At 37.6% G+C, this 24,276-nt stretch overlaps 1 protein-coding gene across 5 annotated transcripts; it reads right to left on the minus strand.

Moving 5' to 3' along the window:
- Positions 1-24,276, minus strand: LOC306844631 (melanophilin-like). 5 transcript variants are annotated; one of them, XM_079376899.1, is made up of 16 exons: positions 24,021-24,276; positions 15,852-15,996; positions 14,973-15,100; positions 11,672-11,893; positions 11,416-11,528; positions 6,100-6,141; positions 5,291-5,352; positions 4,226-4,315; positions 4,030-4,144; positions 3,148-3,344; positions 2,218-2,301; positions 1,847-2,065; positions 1,222-1,392; positions 899-1,063; positions 669-740; positions 1-564 (listed from the first exon to the last, which is right to left on the minus strand). In XM_079376899.1, exons 3-16 carry the CDS (start codon positions 15,080-15,082, stop codon positions 511-513), a joined length of 1,716 nt encoding a protein of 571 aa, XP_079233025.1. In that variant the 5' UTR covers positions 15,083-15,100; positions 15,852-15,996; positions 24,021-24,276; the 3' UTR covers positions 1-510. The 5 variants fall into 5 exon arrangements, with proteins under 5 accessions (XP_079233025.1, XP_079233026.1, XP_079233028.1 ...); XM_079376900.1 differs by lacking the exon at positions 24,021-24,276 and having other exon boundaries at positions 14,973-15,300; positions 15,852-15,900; XM_079376901.1 differs by lacking the exon at positions 24,021-24,276 and having other exon boundaries at positions 2-564; positions 14,973-15,135; positions 15,852-15,904.

Raw genomic sequence — 24,276 nt, forward strand, 5'->3', positions numbered from 1 at the left:
ACAATGCAATTTCTAAAGGTACAATTGGGTGTTAGATGTTTAATAATTTAACATTTATAGCTTGATAAAATGACATCTTTAGTGTACCTCCAAAAAAATATCAATGCACTAAAGAAAAAAAATATTGGACATACAAACTGTATTATTAAAATCTTTGGACAAGCAATTTGAAGAACAAAACAGGCAAGGAAATGTAAGACATTAACAGAAATTAATCTTTTTTAAGCATGAATACTTGTTCGACACCTGTTTTCTGTAAACGGTTTCATTATTTTGACTAATGTTGATTTTAGCTAGATTGGGATTTGATTAAGTTGCCTAATACAATTTACACAAGACAAAGGGCTTACTAGTATTAAGTCAAGATCAGTGTCAAAAATCTTGAACATATGATGAAGTATTATAGTAATATAGGCAAAAATATCAAGTGTCAAGTAATATAGGCACAGATATCATGACATAGGGAATATGTAAAATGTTAAAGAAATTAACATGATGTCCTGTTTACACTTAAAAGTGTACTCTGTCTTGGGAAAACTTCCTTTTTTGTTGTATACTCAGTGCCTGAAAGAATATATTAACAAAAAACATACAATTAGTTCAAATCTGCAAGAAACCTAGGAAAATAAATTCAATTTTACTAAGATTATTTGTTCAGATCAGATCACCTTTTTCTTGGCTTTATCAAATGATAATCCTTTAGCACTTAGAGCAGCTATCTTGCTCTCAATGTCTGAGACCTGATAAGATAAATAAATATAAACAGACAGACAGACAGACAGATAGATAGATAGATAGATAGATAGATAGATAGATAGATAGATAGATAGATAGATAGATAGATAGATAGATAGATAGATAGATAGATAGATAGATAGATAGATAGATAGTAGCTCACCTCACTTTCTGTGCTCTGAACTTTGGCAGCTGCCAAAGCAACCTGGTCCTCCAGTTCAGAGAGCTCTGAATCAGTTAATGGGCCGTCGTAATGATTCTTGGTATTCTGCTCAATCATTTGCAACTTTTTCGCCATATCGAAGGACTTCCCTGCAGTCATGTACACCTGCAGTGAAAAGAAAAAAAAAAGAAAATAGAGTTCTGAACAAATATCTTGTACACTTAAGTAATATAAAAGCACTTGTTTATACCATTGATATTCCAAGTGTCTAATCTCTCCCCTCCACACAGACATAACAATATCTATTAGAGGAACAAGCTTACATTTTCCTCAAGTTCCCTGTATGCATCATCAGCCTGCTTAAGATCTGTGACCGCTAAATGAAGTCTGTCATTAGGATTTGAGGGGGCCAACTCGTTCATAGCACTTTCTGTAGCATTAATTGTTCTTAGAATCTCAGTTGTGATGTCGCATAGGGCCGCTGCGGTGGATCTCTGAAAGCAATTAACCGAGAGAAGCCTAATCAGCATTAAAACCCTAAAAAATGACTGTAGTCAGGTATTAACATGGCTAAGGTTATAGCTAAATGAGGCGTAAGTGTTGCTAATGCTTCATGGTCTTTAGATAAGACAGAGATTAGTTATGAAAATAACCGTGTTTCTTTGGTTATGCTAATACAGATGGTAGTGATAAAACTCTGCTTTTTAAGATTATTAATAAAGTATTTGTGCTCTGGCATTATATCAAATATTTTACGGGAAGCTTGTGGTAAGTTGCATGACTTTTAAAACCCACTTGTGTTCCACGTCTCTGATGATGAGATACTTGAATCTGCATTAATTGTTCTACTGACAAAACATTAATATACATTTAATCAGGAAAACCTCACCTTGCACAAAGACTGCATTTTTTGGCCTTTATGGATGCGTGTGCTGTCTGAGTCCTCACCTTTTGTGCTTCAGTGGGCATCTCATCACTGGACGAGCTCAGGGGTTCTTGGGATGCAGGGGCCACTGGTGCCTGGTCCCCCCTCACAGTGGACCCTTTGGACTGAGGAGGCCTCTTCGGCTCGTCCTCGTCAGAGGAAAGTGCCTTGTCACTCATCAGCTCATCTAGTTTTCTCCTTAGCTTCTCCTCCTCCATCTGCCCTGCTGTGGGCTGGACAGGCTACAGACATACAACACAAGCACTTAATATTAAGATCAGAGAATGACCTACATGAAACCTTTAGCCCAAACTTTTTAATACAAAGGGCAGCTCTACTAATAAGACGTTCTGGAATAAATAAAAGTGTTTCTGTTTTGAGACTTTAATCATACCTGATCAGAAGGCAAAGTAATTTTCTCTTCCAATCGATTTAAGAGACTCTCAATGGCAGACATTCTCTTGTTCAGTTCATTGATCTAACTCACAGCAACAGGTAAAAGAAAAAGAAAAGGGGGGGGGGAAACAAAGTTGCCGATTGATGAAATGATGAAATGAACAAAAAGCAGTCAGACTTTTGTCTAAGTCAACTTAGAAAGAAGCCATCTGAATGTAAATCATTCATCGTAATCATACTACAATAACAGACAAAACTTAAGGTAACTCAAACTAATCTAACCTATAATCATTTATTACAAGGTGCAATAAAAAACAGTGCTTTTAAAAGATACATTACTGTTTAAATATCGAGATATATATTTTTTCTGTAAATATCTGTAAGATTGTTTTTATGATTTTGAAACAATATTCTCATACTCATTCTTATACGCCACATTTAGTTGATCAAAAAATAGCAAAATAGTAATATTATGAATATTACAATTTAAAATAATGTTTTTTCTCTCTCTCTTTTAATATATTATAAAAAAACATTTGTGTTGGTAAAGCAGTCTTCAGTCTCACACGATCCTCCAGAAATCATTGTAATATGCTGATGTGGTGCACAAGTACATTTCTTCTTATTATCTCAACAGGTTAAAAACAGTTGCACGGCTTGTCATATTATCAAATCAGTGATGCATTGTTTATTTCAGGATTTTTCAATGAATAGAAAGTTCAAACAAAACAAAAATGTGTCCTTACTGAATAAAAATATTATTTAAAAAAAAATAAAAACTGACCCCCAAACTTTTCATCAGCAGTGTTTAAATATTTAAAATCATTTACACCCACATGAGGTCATGAAATATTATCACTTTGCCTCACTGAGATGTATAATTATATTATAAATGCAAAGAAAGACCCATAAGAGTCTCTGATCATACTGGTGGTGCACTCTGATGAATGTTTTCCTGAGATGATGCTCGACTGCGGCGGCGTGGGGGCAGCTGATAGACGGGGTAACGGAACATATCCTCCTCCTCTGAAGTATCCAGGTAGATCTGGCGTGGAGCCACAGAGGAGTTGATTTTAGAGAGAGAGCGAGCACGTACCATTCTGTGTTCAGAGTGTGTGCCATCATCTAAAATGAAAATAAAAGAGACAAATTGGTTAATCTGTTTATTGCTGTTTAAAACAAAAATACATCAGCGGTCCCCTGATGAATATCAAGAATACTGCATCTATACTATACAACAAACATTCTAACTGAACAGGCAATAAAATACAATATTAAGACTATAAGATTTGTCATAGTTTACATCTTAACCTTGACTCCAATCACCCGCATTATAAACCTGCATTATGAATATTTTTGAAAGTAATTTTCAAAATGTTATGTCATCACAAATTGGTTTCTCATTCAGTATGTTGTACAATAAAAACATCTATCAAAATTACATAAATGATCATTTATGTTTATATTAAAACAATTAAAAAGAATGTATGTTGGGGTAAGAATAATATTCATATATTTTTTTTATGAATAAAAAAATATATGGTTTGTTTGTTTGTTTTTAAAAACACACTCTAAAACTAAAACAACTCATTAATTTAGCGGTGTGATATTGTATAGGCACAGGCAACATAGTCTTTTTGTGTAATCTAAACATTTATGTGCATTCGCAAATCCTTTTAGACTGAAATCTAAAATCCCATATTTTTTTAACACTATTCAGCAGACAATTATATAAAAGTGTGCATTTGTGAAAGGAGGAGAAAGAGAAACAAAGAAAGAAATGAAAACCAACAGGATGTGTTTGCTTGACCTGGGCGTGAGAACCTGTCGAGACTTTTCCTGCGATTCATGCGATGATTATGGTGATGGTACATGTCAGAGTTGTTTTCTACATCATTCCGCTGACCTCTGTCTTCATGGATGTACTGGAGAAGAGAGAAAAGTGTCTATAATGCCTGAGTGCCCATAAGAGTAGATGTTTATAACAATACGAGTCCTCTCAATACCTGGACAGACTGTCTGCGAGAGTGAGTGCTATAGTCATCCATGTCAAGATCCATGGGGTGGACAGAGAGAAGACGCTTGGTCTTTCGCATCTGAGAAGTCAGGATGATTTTAGACTTTCAAAGTACTGGTTTAAGAGAGCTTTGTTATCGTAATTGTACACTTTAAAATATTCCCACTCTGCTTCTAGACAGGGGTTTATGATATAATGTATGGCATTCAACAGCTACACATTTAACTGCTTTAAATGACAAATTTTTGGAGAAGAAAAAACTATATGTTAAGTCAATATAGTATGGAAGCCCATTTCTGCCACATAAGAAAAAAATTCATGCTTTGGTAAATTGTAATTTCAATTGAAGTCATAATTATGGCTTCATCTCACAATTTCATTTTTTTTTTGTCATAGTTATAACTATCTCATAATTTCAATTTTTATTTTGACCTTTTGTCTCATAATGCCCCTGGTTTCACAGACAAGGCTTAAGCCTAGTCCTAGACTAAAATGTAAATCTGAGCTGTTTCAACTGAAAGAAACTTGCACTGACTGATCTTTAAACATGTCAGTGCCTTTTTTTTGTCTTAAGATGCACACCAGTAATGTTTTTTTCTGAGGCAAGTTTATAAAAATTACTTAAATGTCCTAATTGAACTATGGCCTAATCCTGGTTTAGGCTAAACCCTGTCTATGAAACTGGGCCAATAATAACTTAGCATCATAGCATTATAATTAATTTATATATATATATATATATATATATATATATATTATATATATAAAATACTTATGTCATCATTTTGGATTTTTATCTTATAATTATGACTTAATGTCTCGTAGTTTTATCTCATAATTATGATTTACCAATTATATTTTTCCTTACTTTTTTTCCTTTTTTTCCCGGCTTTTATAGGGTACTGGTCCCCTTACACACTACACAAAAAGTGTACCACTAATACTGCTCTAAAATAATGAGCCACTAAGTTAATTTGCAAAAGGGAAAGTCTTAAACAAAGCCCCTGAAATGCATATTAAAACAAAATCAAATGCATGACAAAATTTCGTCTACCTGCTTATAACGTTGACCTTCAGATGCATCCAAATGTTCATCTTCATGACCATTATATACATCTAAGAATAAAACATAATACATATTACTGTCATGAAACAGGTCCATGGACTTTCATTAGCTCGCCACCAGAGGTCACTCTTCCATCACATTGTCTCTCACACCACACATTACCCTGGACTGCATTTCCCATCATCCATTGCACTGAGGACACACACACAACTGATTCCACTAATCACATTCACACCTGAGAATTATCACACACCCTACTTAAACCATGGACTTCCTCTTCCTCTCTGCCAAGTATTGTCCTGCGTGTAACACTCTCCTAGTGTTAACTGGCTTACCGAGCCAATCTGTGTTCTCTAAATTTAGTTTATTTTGTTTATAATCTCGTTTCCTGTTTCCTGCCCTTGTATTGTGGATTAACCCTTGTCTCACCTTTTTGGACTCTTTGTATACCTCGTTTGGATTTTTGCTCAGGTTATCGGACTACCCCTCTTCTCAAACCCTCTGGATATCGTTTGCCGATCTAAGACCCACGCTTGCCCTAAGGATTACTCTGTGTCTTGCCCCTGCCATACCTGTTTGCCGTTGTTTGACCCTGCCTGTTTATTGACTATGTTTATAAATAAAAGCTTGCACTTGGAACCTCACGTCTCGTCCGTGCCGTTACAATTACAGTGGTACAGTGGTATGAAAAGAGATAGCTTCAGTACTGATAAATGTTAACAGTTTTGCTCTGTGACAGCATAAGCTGGTTTCCTGTAGTTTTCTTCATAACATCATGAATGTATTTGTGTACTCACTGCGCACATCAGGCATGCTCTGTGTGTCCTCATCACGGTGCCCTAAAGAAACAAAGGACAATAACGTGAGTGCTGGTCTCGTGCAAATGAGAATACAAGGGGGAAATAGACATTCCTGAGTATTTAACTGATTTATCAGGCATTCTTAACAAATTCAGTATTTGAGTAATTACTTCTGATAGAAGCTGTTGTAATACCACTATAAAATATACTGAACCTATATAGCGGTAAACATAGAACATTAGCAGTTGTACAGCTTTAAACCAAATACAGTTGTCGCTTCAGTCAGCTTTAACCTTGGGCTAAACCTCCATTTGTGCATTCAGCCAAGGTTTCTAATTTTTCTGTTTAACATGTCCAGTCGTGCAAGTCCATAAACAACATCAGCAAGTTCTGCAGTGCCCCAGACACAGCATGTGACTCAGTTATGGCCTCAGCACTTGGGACACAGCCTCTAGACAGAGTTATTTGAATTCAACTGACTGATAAACAAATCCTCTTGGTAACTAAATACACACAGACATCTAATGATAACACATGGGTCTAGCCATTGCTGTCTCTTGCTGTTCTTCATCTGAAAGGCAATATAAACAGGCCTTACTATGTTGAACTGATCATTGATGATCATTCTTGTTAAGATGGTGAGAGCAATATTTTTAGAAATGTGTTGCAATTGTTGATAGTGAAATTATGGTCAAATTAAAATACAGTGGGGAAAAAAATTATTTGATCCCCTGCTGATTTTGTATGTTTGCCCACTGACAAAGAAATTATCAGTCTATAATTTTAATGGTAGGTTTATTTGAACAGAGAGACAGAACACAACAACAACAAAAAATCCAGAAAAACTTATTTCAAAAAAGTTATAAATTGATTTGTATTTTAATGAGTCAAATAAATATTTGAGCCCCTATCAATCAGCAAGATTCCTGGCTCCCACGTGTTTTTTCTACAGGTAAGGAGCTGAGATTAGGAGCACTCTCTTAAAGGGAGTGCTCCTAATCTCAGTTTGTTACCTGTAGAAAATACACCTGTCCACAGAAGCAATCAATCAATCAGATTCCAAACTACCATGGCCAAGACCAAAGAGCTGTCCAAGGATTTCATGGACAAGATTGTAGACCTACAGAAGGCTGGAATGGGCTACAAGACCATCGCCAAGCAGCTTGGTGAGAAGATGACAACAGTTGGTGCGATTATTCGCAAATGGAAGAAACACAAAATAACTGTCAATCTCCCTCGGTCTGGGGCTCCATGCAAGATCTCACCTCGTGGAGGTTCAATGATCATGAGAACGGTGAGGAATCAGCCCAGAACTACACGAGAGAATCTTGTCAATGATCTCAAGGCAGCTGGGACCATAGTCACCAAGAAAACAATTGGGAACACACTACGCCGTGAACAACTGAAATCCTGCAGCACCCGCAAGGACCTCCTGCTCAAGAAAGCACATGTACAGGTCCGTCTGAAGTTTGCCAATGATTCTGAGGAGAACTGGGTGAAAGTGTTGTGGTCAGATGAGACCAAAATCGAGCTCTTTGGCATCAACTCAACTCGCTGTATGACCCCAAGCAGGGCCGGTTCAAGACATTAGGAGGCCCTATAGGCAAAAATCATGTTGGAGGCCCCCCCGCCCCCAATAAAAAGCACTTGAAACAAATATGATTCCTAACCTTTTTGATTATTTAACTTTAAATGTTGTGTACTTATACAGTACAAACATTTGGAAAATTACTATTTTAAATGTTTTTAAAAGAAGTCTCTTATGCTCATCAAGCCTGTATTTAGCCTGTTTGATCAAAAATAAGATTGTGAAATATTATTACAATTTAAAATAATGATTTTCTAATTTAATATACTTTAAAATACATTTATGTGATGCAAAACTGATTTTTCATCAGCCATTACTCCAGTCTTCAGTGTCACATGAACCTACATAAATCATTCTAATATGCTGATTTATTGTCAATGTTAGAAACAGTGCTTCATGTTTATTATATAACCTATGATACTTTTTTCAGGATTGTTTGATTATTAAAAGATGTTAAAAATAAAAGTATAAATATTTTATAACAATATAAGTCTTTACTATCACTTTTTATCTATTTAACACATCCTTGCTGAATATTAGTGGGGTTTTTTTTTTTTCTGTAGCCTATTTTTGATCAAATAAATGCAGGCTTGATGAGCATAAGAAATTTCTTTCAAAAACATTAAAAATAGTAACGGTCCAAACTTTTGACCAGTACTGTATGTACATATTCGTCAAACTTTTTCTAAGGTAATCTCTTTTTTGTTTGATGAAGATGTTATTGTTGTTATTATTATTTTGCTGTTTTATTTTATTTAATCACAGTTCCAGAATTCCACTTGAGTAAGTGCTTTTATCTTTTCTTTTCTTTTCTTTTCTTTTCTTTTTTCCTAGCTGGATATGGGCAGGATTTCCCCCTCCCATTTGACTACAGATATTGTCATATTATTATTAATATCAATAATATGATATTATGTATTGTATTGTTACCCTAAATATGACATATATATATATATATATATATATATATATATATAGGGGAGAGTGGGGTATGTTGTCACACTTTTCACACTGTCTAACATTTACTGAGCACCATACATCACAATGGTATAAATGTCCTACCAAACGAAAGAAGGAAGTCTTGGGCACATATGTTGTATTCATTACATTTTCATATCTTATCTCATTACGGAGTTGTAGACTGTTGAATAGAGAATGTGCACTTTTGACAATTTGCCCCATCGGCGGGTAAGTTGTCACACTAGATTATCTAAAAATAAGAACACAACTACTTAATTGTGAATATAGATTTTATATATAGATTGAATATAGATTGAAACCAGAACTGGAAATATAAACAATCATGTCTAGAGAATTTGGAAAAACAATTATTTCAATCCAAACAATACACATTTCAGTAAAAACACATTAAGCAAGACCACTTTACTTTGAACTTTAAACTCAAATGTTCTTTGGCTTGCACATAGATCCATAATAACTGAATGGAATGCTGTAGATAACTCGCTTAACTTAACATGTTTAACTCTGAACAAAGCAGATGCCCTGTATCTGACTAATGAGACTTATCTTCAGAGTCACAATTCTGGCACACATAAATTGCCTGGCCTGAGGTGCAAGCATCATGGGCCCATTTGTTGCATTTTACACATTTTACCCAGGTCTCTTTTGGACAACTGTTTGAAAATGGCTCCACACAGAGTGTTCCCCCCCTCGCTTCCCTTTCTTTTGAAACAGCTTTTTGCTAGATTCAGCCTTATTCTTTTCTATTTCTAGTTGCTGCTTCACTGGCGTGTCAGTAAGAATTGCTGATTTGCGTCGTTTTCTTCCTTTGCTAGCTGGTTTTCGGGGGCCAGCTTTTGGATATGGCCGGATGTCCTCTGGAGTTGGTAGCCCGCTGTCAGCAATAGCATTGCTGGGTAAGGGTGAGCTGGTCATAGCAGAAGCATAACTAGGCAGAGCAGAGTTGGTGCTGGGATCTGGCAGGGCAGGGTTCTGAATGGGGCGATCTGTGACGTAAGATGGTGCAAACTTGGTTTCCAGAAATACATATCTGTTGTAAGGTTGAACCCCAGCCACCCTAAAGCCAGCTTGAATGTTCAAGGGGGTTGCATGTGTTTATTTGTACTGGGGCAAGTTGTCACATGTGAAAGTCATCGAGACAACTTGCCCCAAACTGACATGTGTGCTAATGTTGGCTAAATCTCAAGGTTAGCTCAACATAGCACGTCAGCTAAAGTATCAAAATACACGTTATTGTCTCCTCTATTTTGTGCAAAATAATAATTTTTAACATACCTAACAAAGTTGTATTGCATCAAATTTAAAGTGCAATTGTTTTACTTTTTAAGCCGAAAAATAAGAAAATTGTGCTAACCTCAGATTAGAGTGCTCTTGACCACATGTGAACAGGAAGTTGACTATAGAAGAAGTCAAACAAAGTGGATTTGATTTTTGAGATAGAGCCTCTAGTATTGGAGTTATGAACAGTGTGACAACTTACCCATGTGACAACTTACCCCGCTCTCCCCTATATATATATACACACAAATACACAGAAAAAAAGTTTAGTTAGTTGAAACTGAAAAGTGTTATGTAAGAGCAGTAATCCTAATCATCAGCCGAATTTAGAGGATACACCTGAGATCCTTTATTTGAACCATTAAAAAAATGTTCTAGTGTTTTTGCTTTGAATACAAACTTATCTGCTTTTACTTTTGCAGCAATTTTGCTAGTCAGCTCCCGGCGCGATGTCATTCACTGTATGCGTAAATTCAAAGGGTCGCGTCTATGCGCGTCAACGCGCGCTCATTTAAACTCGTAATAAAGCAGTCAGTGATCGATTCCAGAAATTACGCTGATCGACAGAACAAGTTTATATTTAAAAAATGTTGAAATCACTCCAAAATAGATGACAACAACTCACACACTTGCGTTAATTTCTTTGAGTGCCTATTCAGCCTTTTGCATCGCATATAGCCTAGTTCGCAGCACTTGAAAGATGTGTTCGTTACGCAAACATTCAGAAGGCGGGACCCGCTTTGAAACTGCGACATTAATTGGTTTAATTGCAGATGAGTGACAATTCAGCATCCAATGAACAATGAGGCTTGAATTTGCTGCCCGTTTTGACTGATGTATAGGTTACGGTTATGGGGGCCCTTCCTCAAAGGCCAAAGCCCTAGGCAATCGCCTGCTCTGCCTATAGCTACCCTGACCCCAAGAACACCATCCCCACCGTCAAACATGGTGGTGGAAACATAATGCTTTGGGGTTGTTTTTCTGCTATGGGAAACAAGCTTTGGGGTTGCCCCCCCCCCCCTGTATATTTTAAGTATTATGCTGAAATTACTGCCTTAGTTTTTTTTTTTAATACATAGCAGAATTTGCAGATAATAAATATTTGCATTCATTCATTTAGTAGCCGCTTGTCCAAAGCAAAGCAACTATAAAGGTGAAATAATAAAATAAGTTCAGTTGAAATTAATATTTCATGGTGAGTAGCTATCTAATAAGTGGAATAATGTATAGTTAGTAGGTCATTATCGCACAATAAACTCCTTCAGGGTGATATAAGACCCTTCTATTCCAAGGCCTAATCATCATGACAAGGTTTATTTTACGTTAATGACTGTACATTATCTCTTCTTAACACTCACTTGCTTGCATAACCACTTAAAATGACCTCTGATTCTGAAACAGGATGATGATGTGAGAGCTTATATGGACACAATAAAGGTTATCAGGAGGCTTTTAATAGCACTCACCCTCTTCATTTAATCTCTTGTACAGGGACTTCATCACTTTTGCACTGCCAAAACGCTTGAAGCGAGTGCGTACATTGTCATGGTACCACCCCAAGGTTCCAACTTTCAGGACCCTGCAAAAACAAACAGGTGTTATGTAAAGATTTCATATTAGTGATTCATTATACACCTAACTTTATAGTTTATTTAAGTGTATAAGCTGTACATTTTTACTTTTTTTTTTGTTATTATTATTAGATGTTGGAACTTTTCTAACCTGGACATGCGGCAGGGGTCGCATACCCAGCCACGCTCCTTTTTGTTGTAGCGGCTGCAGGTCTTGCAGGTGTAGAGTTTACAGTCCAGACACTGCCGTTTGCTGTTCACCAGGAACTTAAAGGGCTGCAGGCAGTGGATACAGTGAGAGTCAGTCAGGTTTGACTGAGACCCCAGGAGTTCCCTCTTTGTTTCTTCCTTCTCAATTTTGGATTTAAGCTCCCTGTGGTGTAATACAAGAAAAACAGACAAACAAATTACATAGCCTATACACACATATATGTATATACACACACACACACATATATATATATATATATATGTGGGCCGATGAATGCTTGAATCTGATTGGCTGACGAACGTTCAAAGGTGTGCAATTATTTTCAGGGAAACGCACGGCGAACGTAGTTCCAGGCAGCTCTCGACCGCATTATATATAGGCTGCTAATTGTTGCAGTTTTTTTTCTTTCGGTTTGTTAATTCATTAATTATTTAGAAAATATATTTTGTATATGGGCCTGTTTCTTTTATATATAATAGCTTATGTTTTTCTCCGTTTGCAGAAGCGCTGCAGGTGCGTGAATCCTCACGTTCATGTTGTTTATGCTGCTTTTTGAGTGTATAAAATGAATCCCTGGAAAACAAATTTAGGTATTTGTAATGGGTCAAGCCCCCTATCAATTTAAATGTAATTTAATTGTAATTTAACAATCTTGTCGGTTAACGGTTAATATGGCTTAACGACCGTCGGTTAGGAGAAATAAAATAACCGGAATGAACATTCATATTTCCTATAAACGTTAATCAGAAAAATTATAATAATACAACTGCAACTGTTTATGATCATTGCTTGATTATCAATAGTGGCCGGTCTATCTAGTCTATAACAAAATACAAAAAAAAAAAAAACATGACACTTAATAAAACACTCCTCCCTAGAAGAACATCTGTCTCTTAATCCATTAATTCAACTTTAAACCGAAAAATATATAGACTTTGTTTTAGAGTAAAAATATTAACCCGTTTAATTGAAAAGTTGCCAACATGGTGTGTATTTTCTCTAATCATAGCTTTAAAAATGAATTAAATTCTTTAAAACTTCATGTAGCAGTAGTACTATTTAGGATAATTAGCTTCTGAGCAATTTGTTAACAATAAAACACATATAATTATAATTTGTAATTCTTCAGATATTAAAAGCAGGGAATCTGTTGTATCAGTTATATCCATTACTTCTGTATTCTGAATCTTGCATTCGTTGATGACACAAACAAACCATTATGAAGATGAGGGAGCTGACTTTGAGAGAAAAGCAAGCAATTTGGATGCTAAAAGAAAAGAGGAAGTCAATTTGAGCTACAGCAAAAACAAAGGGCATGTAGAAATCAAGAGTTTAGAAACCACCAGCGACACCAGCAACCAACAGCTACCTGATCGGCTGAGAAAACAAAGTAGTTGATGACAGACAAATCATAAAAGCTGTGAAAATGAACCCTAAAAGATGTGTCTGTAAAATCACCAATAGCTTCCAGAAAGCTGGGTGATGATCTGACAATCTACTGTCCTCAGGAGACTTTGACACAGAATTACAGAAGCTACACAGCAAGTTGCAAACCTCTGACCAGCACCAAAAATAGAAAGGCAAGATTAGAGTTTGCAAAAAAGCACAAAGGTGAGCCAGAAGAGTTTTGGAACTGTGTTTATGGACCGATGAGACAAAGATGAAACTTTATCTAAGTGATGGGAAAGCAAAACTGTGGAGAAAAAAGGGAACTGCAAATGATCCCAAGCATACAGCCTCATCTGTAAAGCATGGTGGAGGTGGTGTCATGGCATGGGCATGCATGGCTGTCTCTGGAAGAGGCCCTCTCAACTTTACTGATGATTTAATGTATGATGACAGTAGCAGAATGAATTTGGAAGGGTACAAAACTGTCTTGCCTACCAATATTCAAGAAAATGCCACCAGATTCATTGGGAAGTACTTCATATTGCATCACGACAATGACCCAAAACACCCTGCCAGTTCAGTCAAGGACTTTATAAGGGCAAAGAAATGGAAAGTCTTAGATTGCCCAAGTCAATCTCCAGATTTAAATCCGATTGAACATGAATTTCACCAGCTGAAGAGGAGAGTAAAGGCAGAAACTCCCCAAAACAAGCAACAATTGGAATTGGCTGCATTAAAGGCTGGGAAAAGTATTTCAAAGGATGAGAGCAAGAGTCTGGTGATGTCTATGGGTCACAGACTCGCTTCTGTGATTGTGTGCAAGGGATATGCAACTAAATAATAGCTTTTAATCTTTTATATCTGCCTTATGTTCAACTGTCCCAATACTTTTGCTCACATCAATGAGTGGGATGAACTCTAAAAGTGCTGTTCTTTTTATTTGGTGAAACATGTATGTGTTGATACGGCTAATAATAAAATGTGACATTCTGTAGTTTTGTCTCATATTCATATTTTAATCATATTTGCAAATATCTTGACTCCACAGGCAACAGAGCAATTTTGTCTTTACTGTTCCAATACTTATGGAGGGCACTGTATATATATATATATATATATATATATATATTATTTATATATAAATTATTTAGTATTATACATAACATTAAATAAATTAATTATTGAAAATAATTATAGGATTATCAACCCTGCCAGAATTTGAATATAATTGCCTCTCTACTTGTTATATCAGGACTCATACAGTAGGGTCCTTTAATGTCAGTGAACATTGTGAATGCAATGCAAAGTCACACAAGTTCCACTGAATTTTCCAGTATATTCACCATCAGCATTGGAACATATAAGACAGTCTGATCAAGAATTAACTTGAATATAAGCCGAATATAAATGTCCTTGCCAACAAATAGAAAGAACATCATCTTCCAAATAACAATTCAATAGCCACACAGAGACCCCCTTGTACAAAAAGAATAGAGCTCTGGGGCAGCATGTTTTCCCAGCCTGTGGAATGGTGTGATCAGGCCTTGTGACTGGACCATGATCATCATGATGTCTTTACAACAGCAGCCTTTCACACTTTGTGGCCTTTCTCATAACCTTGTTCCACTAGCGTTTACTAGATAGAGTATGATATATAGACAAATATCAAAGAAATTATGCAATTGTGAATTCTAGACCTCACAGTACACTATAAACCTCCTATGTCTTTTGGAGTCATTGCTGGCTGGCTCCACTGCCAGATTACTAACATTAGCCATTAACCGATGTTAAATCATGTCAGATTTATCTCTATGGTAATATAAAGTTTAGTTATGTAAATTAAATTCCTTACCCAAGCCTCTCCTCTTCTTTTTTTCTAAGGACGAAGTCTCTCTGAATGACTTCCCACACATGTTTGGCCTCCTCTTCTGTTAGTCTGGACAGGTCCAACTTCTTGTCCATGTTCGGAGCTTAGTTGATCTTTTTTTTTTTTTTATTAACAGTAAACATGACATCTAAGGATAATGCGACTCTTATAATTCCATCTCTCTACCTTAGAGATAACAGGCTTCCAGTATGAGCTAGCAGAACATGCAACATGATCATATGAAGCACTTCAGTCATAATCATAATCAAAAATCCATTCATTGGGTGTAACTGTTTTCATAACTACAACACATCTGCAAAATAAATAATCAAATAAATTATTGAGTAAACACCTCTGTTAATAATTCAAATGAAGTTTTTGAATTCCATTCTGAAAGAAGCATTAGCTACTGATTATGAAAATTAGTGCAAACACAACTGCAATATCATAAACAAACATTCTGAAGACTTTTCTTTACATATCAATGATGGCACAGCACCACTCTACTATTAGAATGACACTACTACCAGTAAATGTGGTAGTAGTGTCATTCTAATTCATAGTGCATTGATTGTCGTGGCTCTTTAAAGCATTTATGATGTGATCATGTAATAATTTCAGCCATGGTGCCATGAGTAACTGAACCTAGGAAATGAATCAAGTCCGACAGATACCTGCTGGGGTCATTACAATGTAATGCAAAATCACAGTATGACATACATGTACTCTTCACATTTATAACTTTAACAGCAGCAAGAACAATTAATTTAATATCATTAAAATGATTTACCTATTAAAACATTAAAAAGCAGACTTTACGCTAACAGAAATAGTTTCATAAGTGATAATGAAGATTTAGTTTACCTTGCTTGCAGACAAGTAGCTGCTCTTGCCAAGTCTCTCGGGATGAGGCAGATAATGGGAGGATAGTCAGAGCTATGGCACTCGTAATCACATGTCTAGTTTTTCAAATGAAATGTGGTGGAGGAGAAGCTCCACCTATGCCTTGCTTGAAATAAACAGAATAATGAATGCATTAAAATAACCATTGTTTAACAAGATATTATTAGTTGTTTTATTTCTGATTTTCTTTTTGGCTTTGTTGTAATGATTCTTTTTTCTTAATAATTTATTTTATTGTGCAATAAACAGCTGATTGAATGTAAAATGGTTTAAAATGGTTGTATTATGTTTTATACAACAGATAGTCCAAGAGAACTGGGACTTTTTACTATTTCTGTCTGTGTAGAGGGCAGGCATATTGATGAGATTTGACATAATATTCTTCTCAGACATTTATATAAAATATGGATTGCAAGTTGAATAGTAAGTAAACCTCACTGGTTCTTGCACGTTAAGCCAGCATGTTTGATTTTCTTTTTACTGTTTTTGATTTGCTCTATATGTGCATCAATCAACAGTTATATGGGAATAAAAGCCTGAATTAAATCTGTGCACATTAAGCAATCGTGTCTCTTCAGAAGACTTTAAACTACTTGATTGGTATATGGATTTTTTTTTAACAATCTCTTTATGGACTTTCTGAAGAATCAAAGAGTTAATGTAATGGACTTTCATTTGGAGGAACAAAAATGGTTTAATTAAAAATACCTTCATTTGTGTTTCAAAAATACACCACTAAGTGGTTTCAGAACAACATGAGGTTGAGTAAATAACAATTAAAAAAAAAAAAATATATATATATATATATATATATATATATATATACTCCTCTCCAAAAGTATTGGGACAGTGAGGCCAATTCCTTTATTTTTGCTGTAGACTGAAAACATTTGGGTTTGACATCAAAAGATTAATATCAGACAAGAGATTTACATGCCGGCTTTTATTTCCAGGTATTTACATCTGGATCTGACACACAACTTAGAAGATATCACCGTTTGTTTGAACCCACCCATTTTTCATGTGAGCAAAAGTATTGGAACAGATAGAATTTATAATATTTTATAATAATTTATAATAATTTAGTATTATAATATTTTCATATATATATATATATATATATATAAAAAATTTTTTTATTATTTTTTGTGTGCAACAATTAGTTTCTGTAACCAAATTTGATTGGCCAATTGTATTTCTGTCAGGATTGTGTCTTGTTTTATTGTTTTTGTTCATGTTTCTTGGTTTCAAGTTTTACACTTTCAGTTTAGTGCTTAGCGTGCCTTTATCATTTGGTTAGTTACTGATTTAGTTCAAATCGTGTCACTAACCCTGTGTAATTATACTCCCTGTTCTGTTCAGTTAGTTGTCTATGTTCGTCATGTTTGTGTTGTGATGGTGTATATTCTCCCAGTTTATCTTCTATTTGTGGATTAAAAGTGTCTCCAGTGGACTATTTCCGTCATGCATATTCTTTACACAGAGTGCACATGACACTTTCAAAGACTACTGATATTTAGTAAAACTGCACTGATTTCACAGTTTGGACCCCCTGCTTGTGTTTGTGGAGTTCCAGATCAAAGTATGCAAGCAGTGTGGAAGAGGAGCAAGAAGCACAGTATATAAACCCATGGGTATTAATTACATGTGTAATAAACCATTCTATAAGAGCTGAATGGCAGACGTGCTGATATTTAGTATGAGACTCTTCCTCGTACTTAAATAAATAATAAAAAATAAATCAGATAATTTGACACCATGGTCAAACTTTTGAAATCTTACATACAAATCAAGAGTAGCTTTTTCCCCTATTGCAATATTCCTTGAACTTTTGTGTTTTATAATAACTTTTACATTTATGTGACTTTAGTAAGTAATTGTTCACCCTACAGTAGTGCCTCTGAGGCATATGGCAAGATGACAGATTGAATGTTTCTATTTACTGTACGCCCATCTACAGGCAATGTCTGTGCATGGTGGCTAAAAATGAATGTGGGATAGTTTTACACATCATAACGCAGTCTTAGATGTGCACTCTGCAATACCTCAGTAAGGTTTCATATCTTTCACTGTGTGCAAAATGACACAGCAGTTTCTATCCTTGTGTTTAGTAGATAAACTAAAATTCTGCGTACCCTGCAGCAATGTCTCTGTCTTAGTGATTATCAGGAAAGCTCCTCTCCAGAGCAGTGGTTCAGGCAAAAAAAAAAAAAAAAAAACTATAATAATGTTTTCTTCATGTAGGTTAGGAGTCTGAATTAGAGGGTGCCCTTTAGTGCATCGGGGCTAGATTATGAGCAGGCTGATTCATTACTCTAAACTTAGCCCCCAATGTACTGCCCTGGCCTTGGGTGCTGGCTAGGGGAAGTCCTGCTCTTATTTAGGGAAACATTGCTGAGCTTTCAGTGACTTTTCTAATGGACCAAATGGATATTTGCACATGCTGGTTGAGTGAGTCACGTTTAAGCTGTAAAGTGGGAGTTTATTAAGAGTAAATACGGTTAAATAGAGAAGAATGATACCAACAAAGTTGTAACCAGCACCAGAAATGAAAATACAGTGTGGGCAAAATTATTTCATGCTGTGATCAAAGTATTGTTTAAACAATATTATTTTAAGTCAGAAGTTCGTTGCAAAATAAGATTTCTATTAGGAGTGTAAAAATATACAGTATCATGTCACAATAGTTACAGAACGGAGGACACAAGCAGTTAGCAGGTTCAGGTATGTTTATTGTACTACCGAAAGGAAGAGAGGTAAGCAGTGGTGATGAAGCCAGAACCCGGAGCTGGCAATCAGGGAATTGACTGTGGTTCCCTTGATCTCTACTTGTAGGTTTTCACGGGGGATCCAGAGACGATCAGCGGCCACACACCCACACCACAGGCTTTGGGACAGGAACACGGAGATCTTGGAGCAGACTCAGAACAGGATCCTGGGAAGTATACACAGAGATAGGCAAGTAGCTTAGCAGCTATGGTGCAAAGGCTTTGGTTGAGCGTTGGAAGTCCTCTTCTCACGAACGAGACCGGACATCAAGTGTTGGGTGGTGTGTGGCTTTATAGGAGGAGGTAACGAGGGACATGATGAGGAGCAGGTGTGCGTAATTAGTGACAGGTGGAAACAGGTGCTTGGGTAACGTGACTGGTGAAAGATAGGCAGATCCGTAACATTACCTCCCCCTCCCGGAAGGTGCGTCCCGCACCGTAATGATTACATCGGGGAAGGGGGGTGGGCGCCCTGGAGGTCGGTGTAGGGCAGGGACACGAGGGAAGCTTCCAGGGCGGAACCAGGGCCTCGGGGAGCCATGGCACAACAGGAGATTCGACAAGCCATGGCGGACCTGGAGACTCGGGAGGCCATGGCGGGACTGGAGACTCGGGAGGCCATGGCGGATCTGGGTCCTTGGACGGCCATGGCGGGACTGGAGGTTTGGAAGGCCATGGCGGATCGGGGAGCTTTGTGGCCTTGGCCTTTGGCCTGGCCACACAGACTGAGGCTATATGGCCCCCCCCCAAAGTTTCTTTGGGAACGTTCCCCTCTGGCGGCCATACTGGAGGAGCAGGTTCATGGGAACGCTCAGGAGGAGCGGGCGCTGGAGGGCGCTCTGGAGGAGCGAAACTCTTGGGGGCGCACGGGAGGCGCGGAGCTGGACAGAACCAGCGGAGACGAAGGAGAGCTGGACGGGACCAGCGGAGACACAGGAGGGCGTTCTTGCAGCGCGGGCACTTGAGGATCAGGAACGGCACTCCTGGCCGTGACTGGAGAACAGGATTCTCGGGGATCGGGATCGGCACTCCTGGCCGTGACATGAGAATTGGATTCGGGATCGGCACTCCTGGCCGTGGCTTGGAAACTGGATTCTCGGGGTCGGGGATCAGCACTCCTTGCCGTGGTCTGGGAACTGGATTCTCGGGGTCGGGGATCAGCACTCCTGGCCGTGGTCTGGGAACTGGATTCTCAAGGTCGGGGATCGGCACTCCTGGCCGTGGTCTGGGAACTGGATTCGGGATCGGCACTCCTGACCGTGGCTTGACCACTGGGTTCTCGGCGGCGCTCTGATAGTACGGACACTCGGGGGCACTCTTGCAGTGCGGATTCAAGGGGGCGCTCTTGCAGCGCAGATTCTCGGCTTGCCACGAACGGCGGAGAGCTTGGGCTTACCACTGACGGCGGTGGGTACGGGACAGCCGCGGGGCTAGGCGGTACCATCTTCACCTCCGACGATGGTACCATCTTTGCAATGGGCGGAGGTTGGACTGAGTGAGGAGGGTTAGAACTGTTCACGGAAGATGGAGGGCCAGAATGAAGTGGGTTGGAAAGAGGAGTGGCTGGTGTGCTGTTATCTGGAGAAGACACGTCCTCCATGTCGCCAACAAAAAGGGATGACCCAGCAATCTGTAAGGCCACGTTCAGGTACTGAGCCAAAGACCAGTTGGGATCTCCATGGGGCATAGCCATTAGAATTTCTTTGTCCAGTCCTACTCTAAAACCCTCCATTAGAGTGAGGTCACTGCAGCGGGTCTGAATACTGGCGGTAAGAAATTCCTCCACATACTCCTCCACACACCTGCCCCTCTGGAAAATAAATTGAACGCCACCTCCACTAAGATTGTCCTCCTCCGTGGGAACCACGTTTATAGAGGCCAACTCAAACCTCATCCTCGGTAGAGGGTCAGGGTTGGTCGCGAACGGCGGCGAGCTTGGGTTTGCCGCGGCTGGTGGCGCAAATTTCGTGGCGAGCGGCGGCTGGCTTGGGGCAGCGGCAGTCTTAAGTTCAGGGCTGAGGACTGGGTCAGTTCTGGGAGCTGAGCACAGGGGACGGCAGGCAGACTTCAATGCTGATCGAACAGACACTACAGCAGGATCTCGTACCTTCGCTCTCAGGCCAGCGCTGGCAGAAACCCACTTACGGGATCACCAGGGAAGGTGGGCTGCCGCCGTCACTAGGGGAGGACTCGGGAGGCGCTCCGACTCGGGATTGAAGATCCTCCAGACACCGGATTGCCGTTTCTTTCCAACTTAAATTGGAGGTGTCTGGGAGCTTCGTGCGACGGTGGTACGTGATCCCGAGCCGGATCTCTACTTGTAGGTTTTCACGGGGGATCCAGAGACGATTGGCAGCCACACACCCACACCACAGGCTTTGGGACAGGAACACGGAGATCTTGGAGCAGACTCAGAACAGGATCCTGGGAACAGGGAAGTATACACAGAGATAGGTAAGTAGCTTAGCAGCTATGGTGCAAAGGCTTTGGGTGAGCGTTGGAAGTCCTCTTCTCACGAACGAGACCGGACATCAAGTGTTGGGTGGTGTGTGGCTTTATAGGAGGAGGTAACGAGGGACATGATGAGGAGCAGGTGTGCGTAATTAGTGACAGGTGGAAACAGGTGCTTGGGTAACGTGATTGGTGAAAGATAGGCAGATCCGTAACAAATATATTGATAGTGACAATTTGTGTCATATATAGTTCACCCAAAACAAAAATTTAAAATATAAATTTAGCATCAAATATGGTAAATCCAAAAGGTCACAAATTTGAGCTTTCGTATTAATCATTATTTCAAAAATAAAATACATTATTTAATAAAATACAATATTTAAAACTTATGTAGTCAGGGACAGAGTACAAGCATATGTGTCTGATATAATTCTGTATTCTTTAGCTAAGAAAATTATGAATATTTCTATAATGCTGACAAAATACAAACCTATTCAAATCCACCCCAATACCAAATTTAGAATTTTAATATACAGTGCTTTTTGTTGACTGATTATCATGTCTTAAAAGTTTTTGTTTTTACCATCTTAACTGTATTTTGGCTTTGTTTAAATTATTGTGAGAGTATTGTATCACAAGATCAGTATAGTCTATTGAACCGAATCATGATATGAGTCACTGCAGTTCATTGCAAGATGTATGGCAAATCTTTGAAGAGCACCTTTAAAAATAATTTGTTTCTGAGCTGAGAAGAAGGTCTTGACATGCACATGCACACACTTTATCTCGTGCCAGTGGCCTCCAGTATGTTAGAAACATGAAAGCTGAGCCTCAAGCTAAACAGATAAATATACATGACAGACATGCACAATACTATTCACGGCAGCTCAGGCCAACATACTTGGAAAGTTTTAAATCAAGAGGTCAACCCTGCAAACAGCTGTTATATTCTTTGTTTAAACCCATATTTTTCTCTCTTAAACAGACATAGAATTGTTATTGTCATTTCATTTGTTGTTTCTAAATGTCTCTACAAAAAAGTACAATACTTATGTACAAGTGAGTAATTTTACTTAAGTATTATTTTGGGGTATTTGTACTGTATTCCTGTACAGTTTGAACTGACTACTTGTACTTGTGCTTTTTAAATTAAATGTTGCAAATCTTAATTTTATGTTCAATTATTTGTAAATCATGTATAGTGATGCTCTTATTACGGAGTGGATCCAGAGGTAATATAATGATATACTGACTGATATTTAGGAATGTTAATGCTCATTAATTAATCTAATTAGTCACAAATAATCATAAATCAATATTTGCTGAGAAAAAAAAACTCCAAAAGGCTCAAAAAAACAATTAAAGTGTATTTTTTCACATTGAATAGACAGCACAAAAAAGTGGCTTTTCAAAAGGTTTATGTTGTAGGCTGTTTTAATTATGTCTCTCCTCTTATACAAGTTCTTATGTTTTGTTTATAGAAAGTTTGTTTGACCTCTGCTTAATATCTATCCATCCAAAAATGAAAACTCTCTTGTGATTTCCTCAACCTCATGCTGTCCCAGATGTTTCTGAATTTCTTTGTTCAGATGAACACTAACTTAAGATTTTAAGTGCATAAAATGCAAGTGTACAGACTGCTTCAGAAACCACGCAAAGTGAACAGGAGTTTAAAATATTATAAATTGTATTTTTATTATGACACATGCATGACAGTCTTCACTGTGTAGGCTAGTAGTGTAGTTTTTGAAGTGTTATTTTTGTACGTACCACATTATATGCAGAGTTTTTTTTTCTTCTAAAAATCTTTGTGCTCATCTGACGACATTCAGTCATATATATATATATATATATATATATTTATTTATAATTTTTTGTGTGTGTGTGTGTGTTCCACTTTGCTGCAGTTTTTTATTGGCTCCTCACTTTGCTTGTGAATAAAGAATAAAGTCATTTCAAATTGTTGAATAAAGTCATTTTTGCACACAAAAAATATTCCCGCAGCTTTGTAAAATTACGGATGAACCCCTGATGTCACATGAATTATTTTACCGATCTCCTTGCTACGTTTCTGGACCATGATCGTGTAAGGACCCTTGCTGTCTATGGGAGGGTCAGAGAGCTCACAGAGTTCTTACAGGTTTGGAACAACATGAGAGTGAGTAATTAATGACAGAATTTTCATTTTTAGGTGAACTAACCCTTTTTTAAAGTTGTATTTTTTACTTTTACTCAAGTTTATTTTTGGATAGATACTTGTACTTTAATTGAGTACAGATTTCACTGAGTATCTGTACTTTTACTGGAGTATCATTTTTGAGCACACCCCTGGTCTGAATTCGTTAATGGATGTTGTCCATGCAGAGAAAGCCAACGGGGATGCCCAGTCTTATTATTGTATTGCATGTTGGATCTTGCCCACAGGTCACTGGGTTCATAGGGAGGTATGGATAGAAAACTGACAAGTCAGCCTTCACTAAAAGCCAAAAAAAAGGGTCTATACACATTAGTTTGACAGGTTATACAAAACATTTATTTAAAACATTTATTAAAAATGAATATTTTAATAAATATTCTAAATTAAATGTAGAATGTAACAACATTATACATATTAATAAATTAAAGAATGAAAACAAGTTTATGTGGACAGGTCAGCAGTGAAAAGACAGCAGTATGTTGTCTTTGCCTTGTAGTTTGGCATGGCTAGATGTGCCATTACAGTAAAGGTTAAACATTAGCCCTTTACCTCTCCAGTCTTTCTCTCAGCATCAGTGGTTTGATTAAAATAAATAAATACAATATATATTTTATACAAATTTTCAAGGTCCAACAGTGATGGTGAAAAATCATTACGTTTTTTTTTTTTTAAATAAGAAATTATTGATTAAAATAAGAAAATATTTCTTACTGAACTTTGGACGTGAAGAATCTGCCATCAGACGTATAATGGCATTGCTTGGTTACTTGACATGTACACCATTGTTATTTAAATCCAGTGTTAGGGTTTGTTTTGAAGCCATAGAAACTGTGTCTTTATCTGACAGAAGAGTCAGTGTTAACCTCGGTCCCATAACTTTGTCAAACATGCCTGTAAGCAGCTGTAATTGTCAGGTTTGGAAACATGAGGCCTGTAGCTCACTGTGGGTCTATTCTCGGAGTTCTGT

This window comes from Barbus barbus (assembly GCF_936440315.1).
Source record: "Barbus barbus genome assembly, chromosome: 25".
Classification (NCBI taxonomy): domain Eukaryota; kingdom Metazoa; phylum Chordata; class Actinopteri; order Cypriniformes; family Cyprinidae; genus Barbus; species Barbus barbus.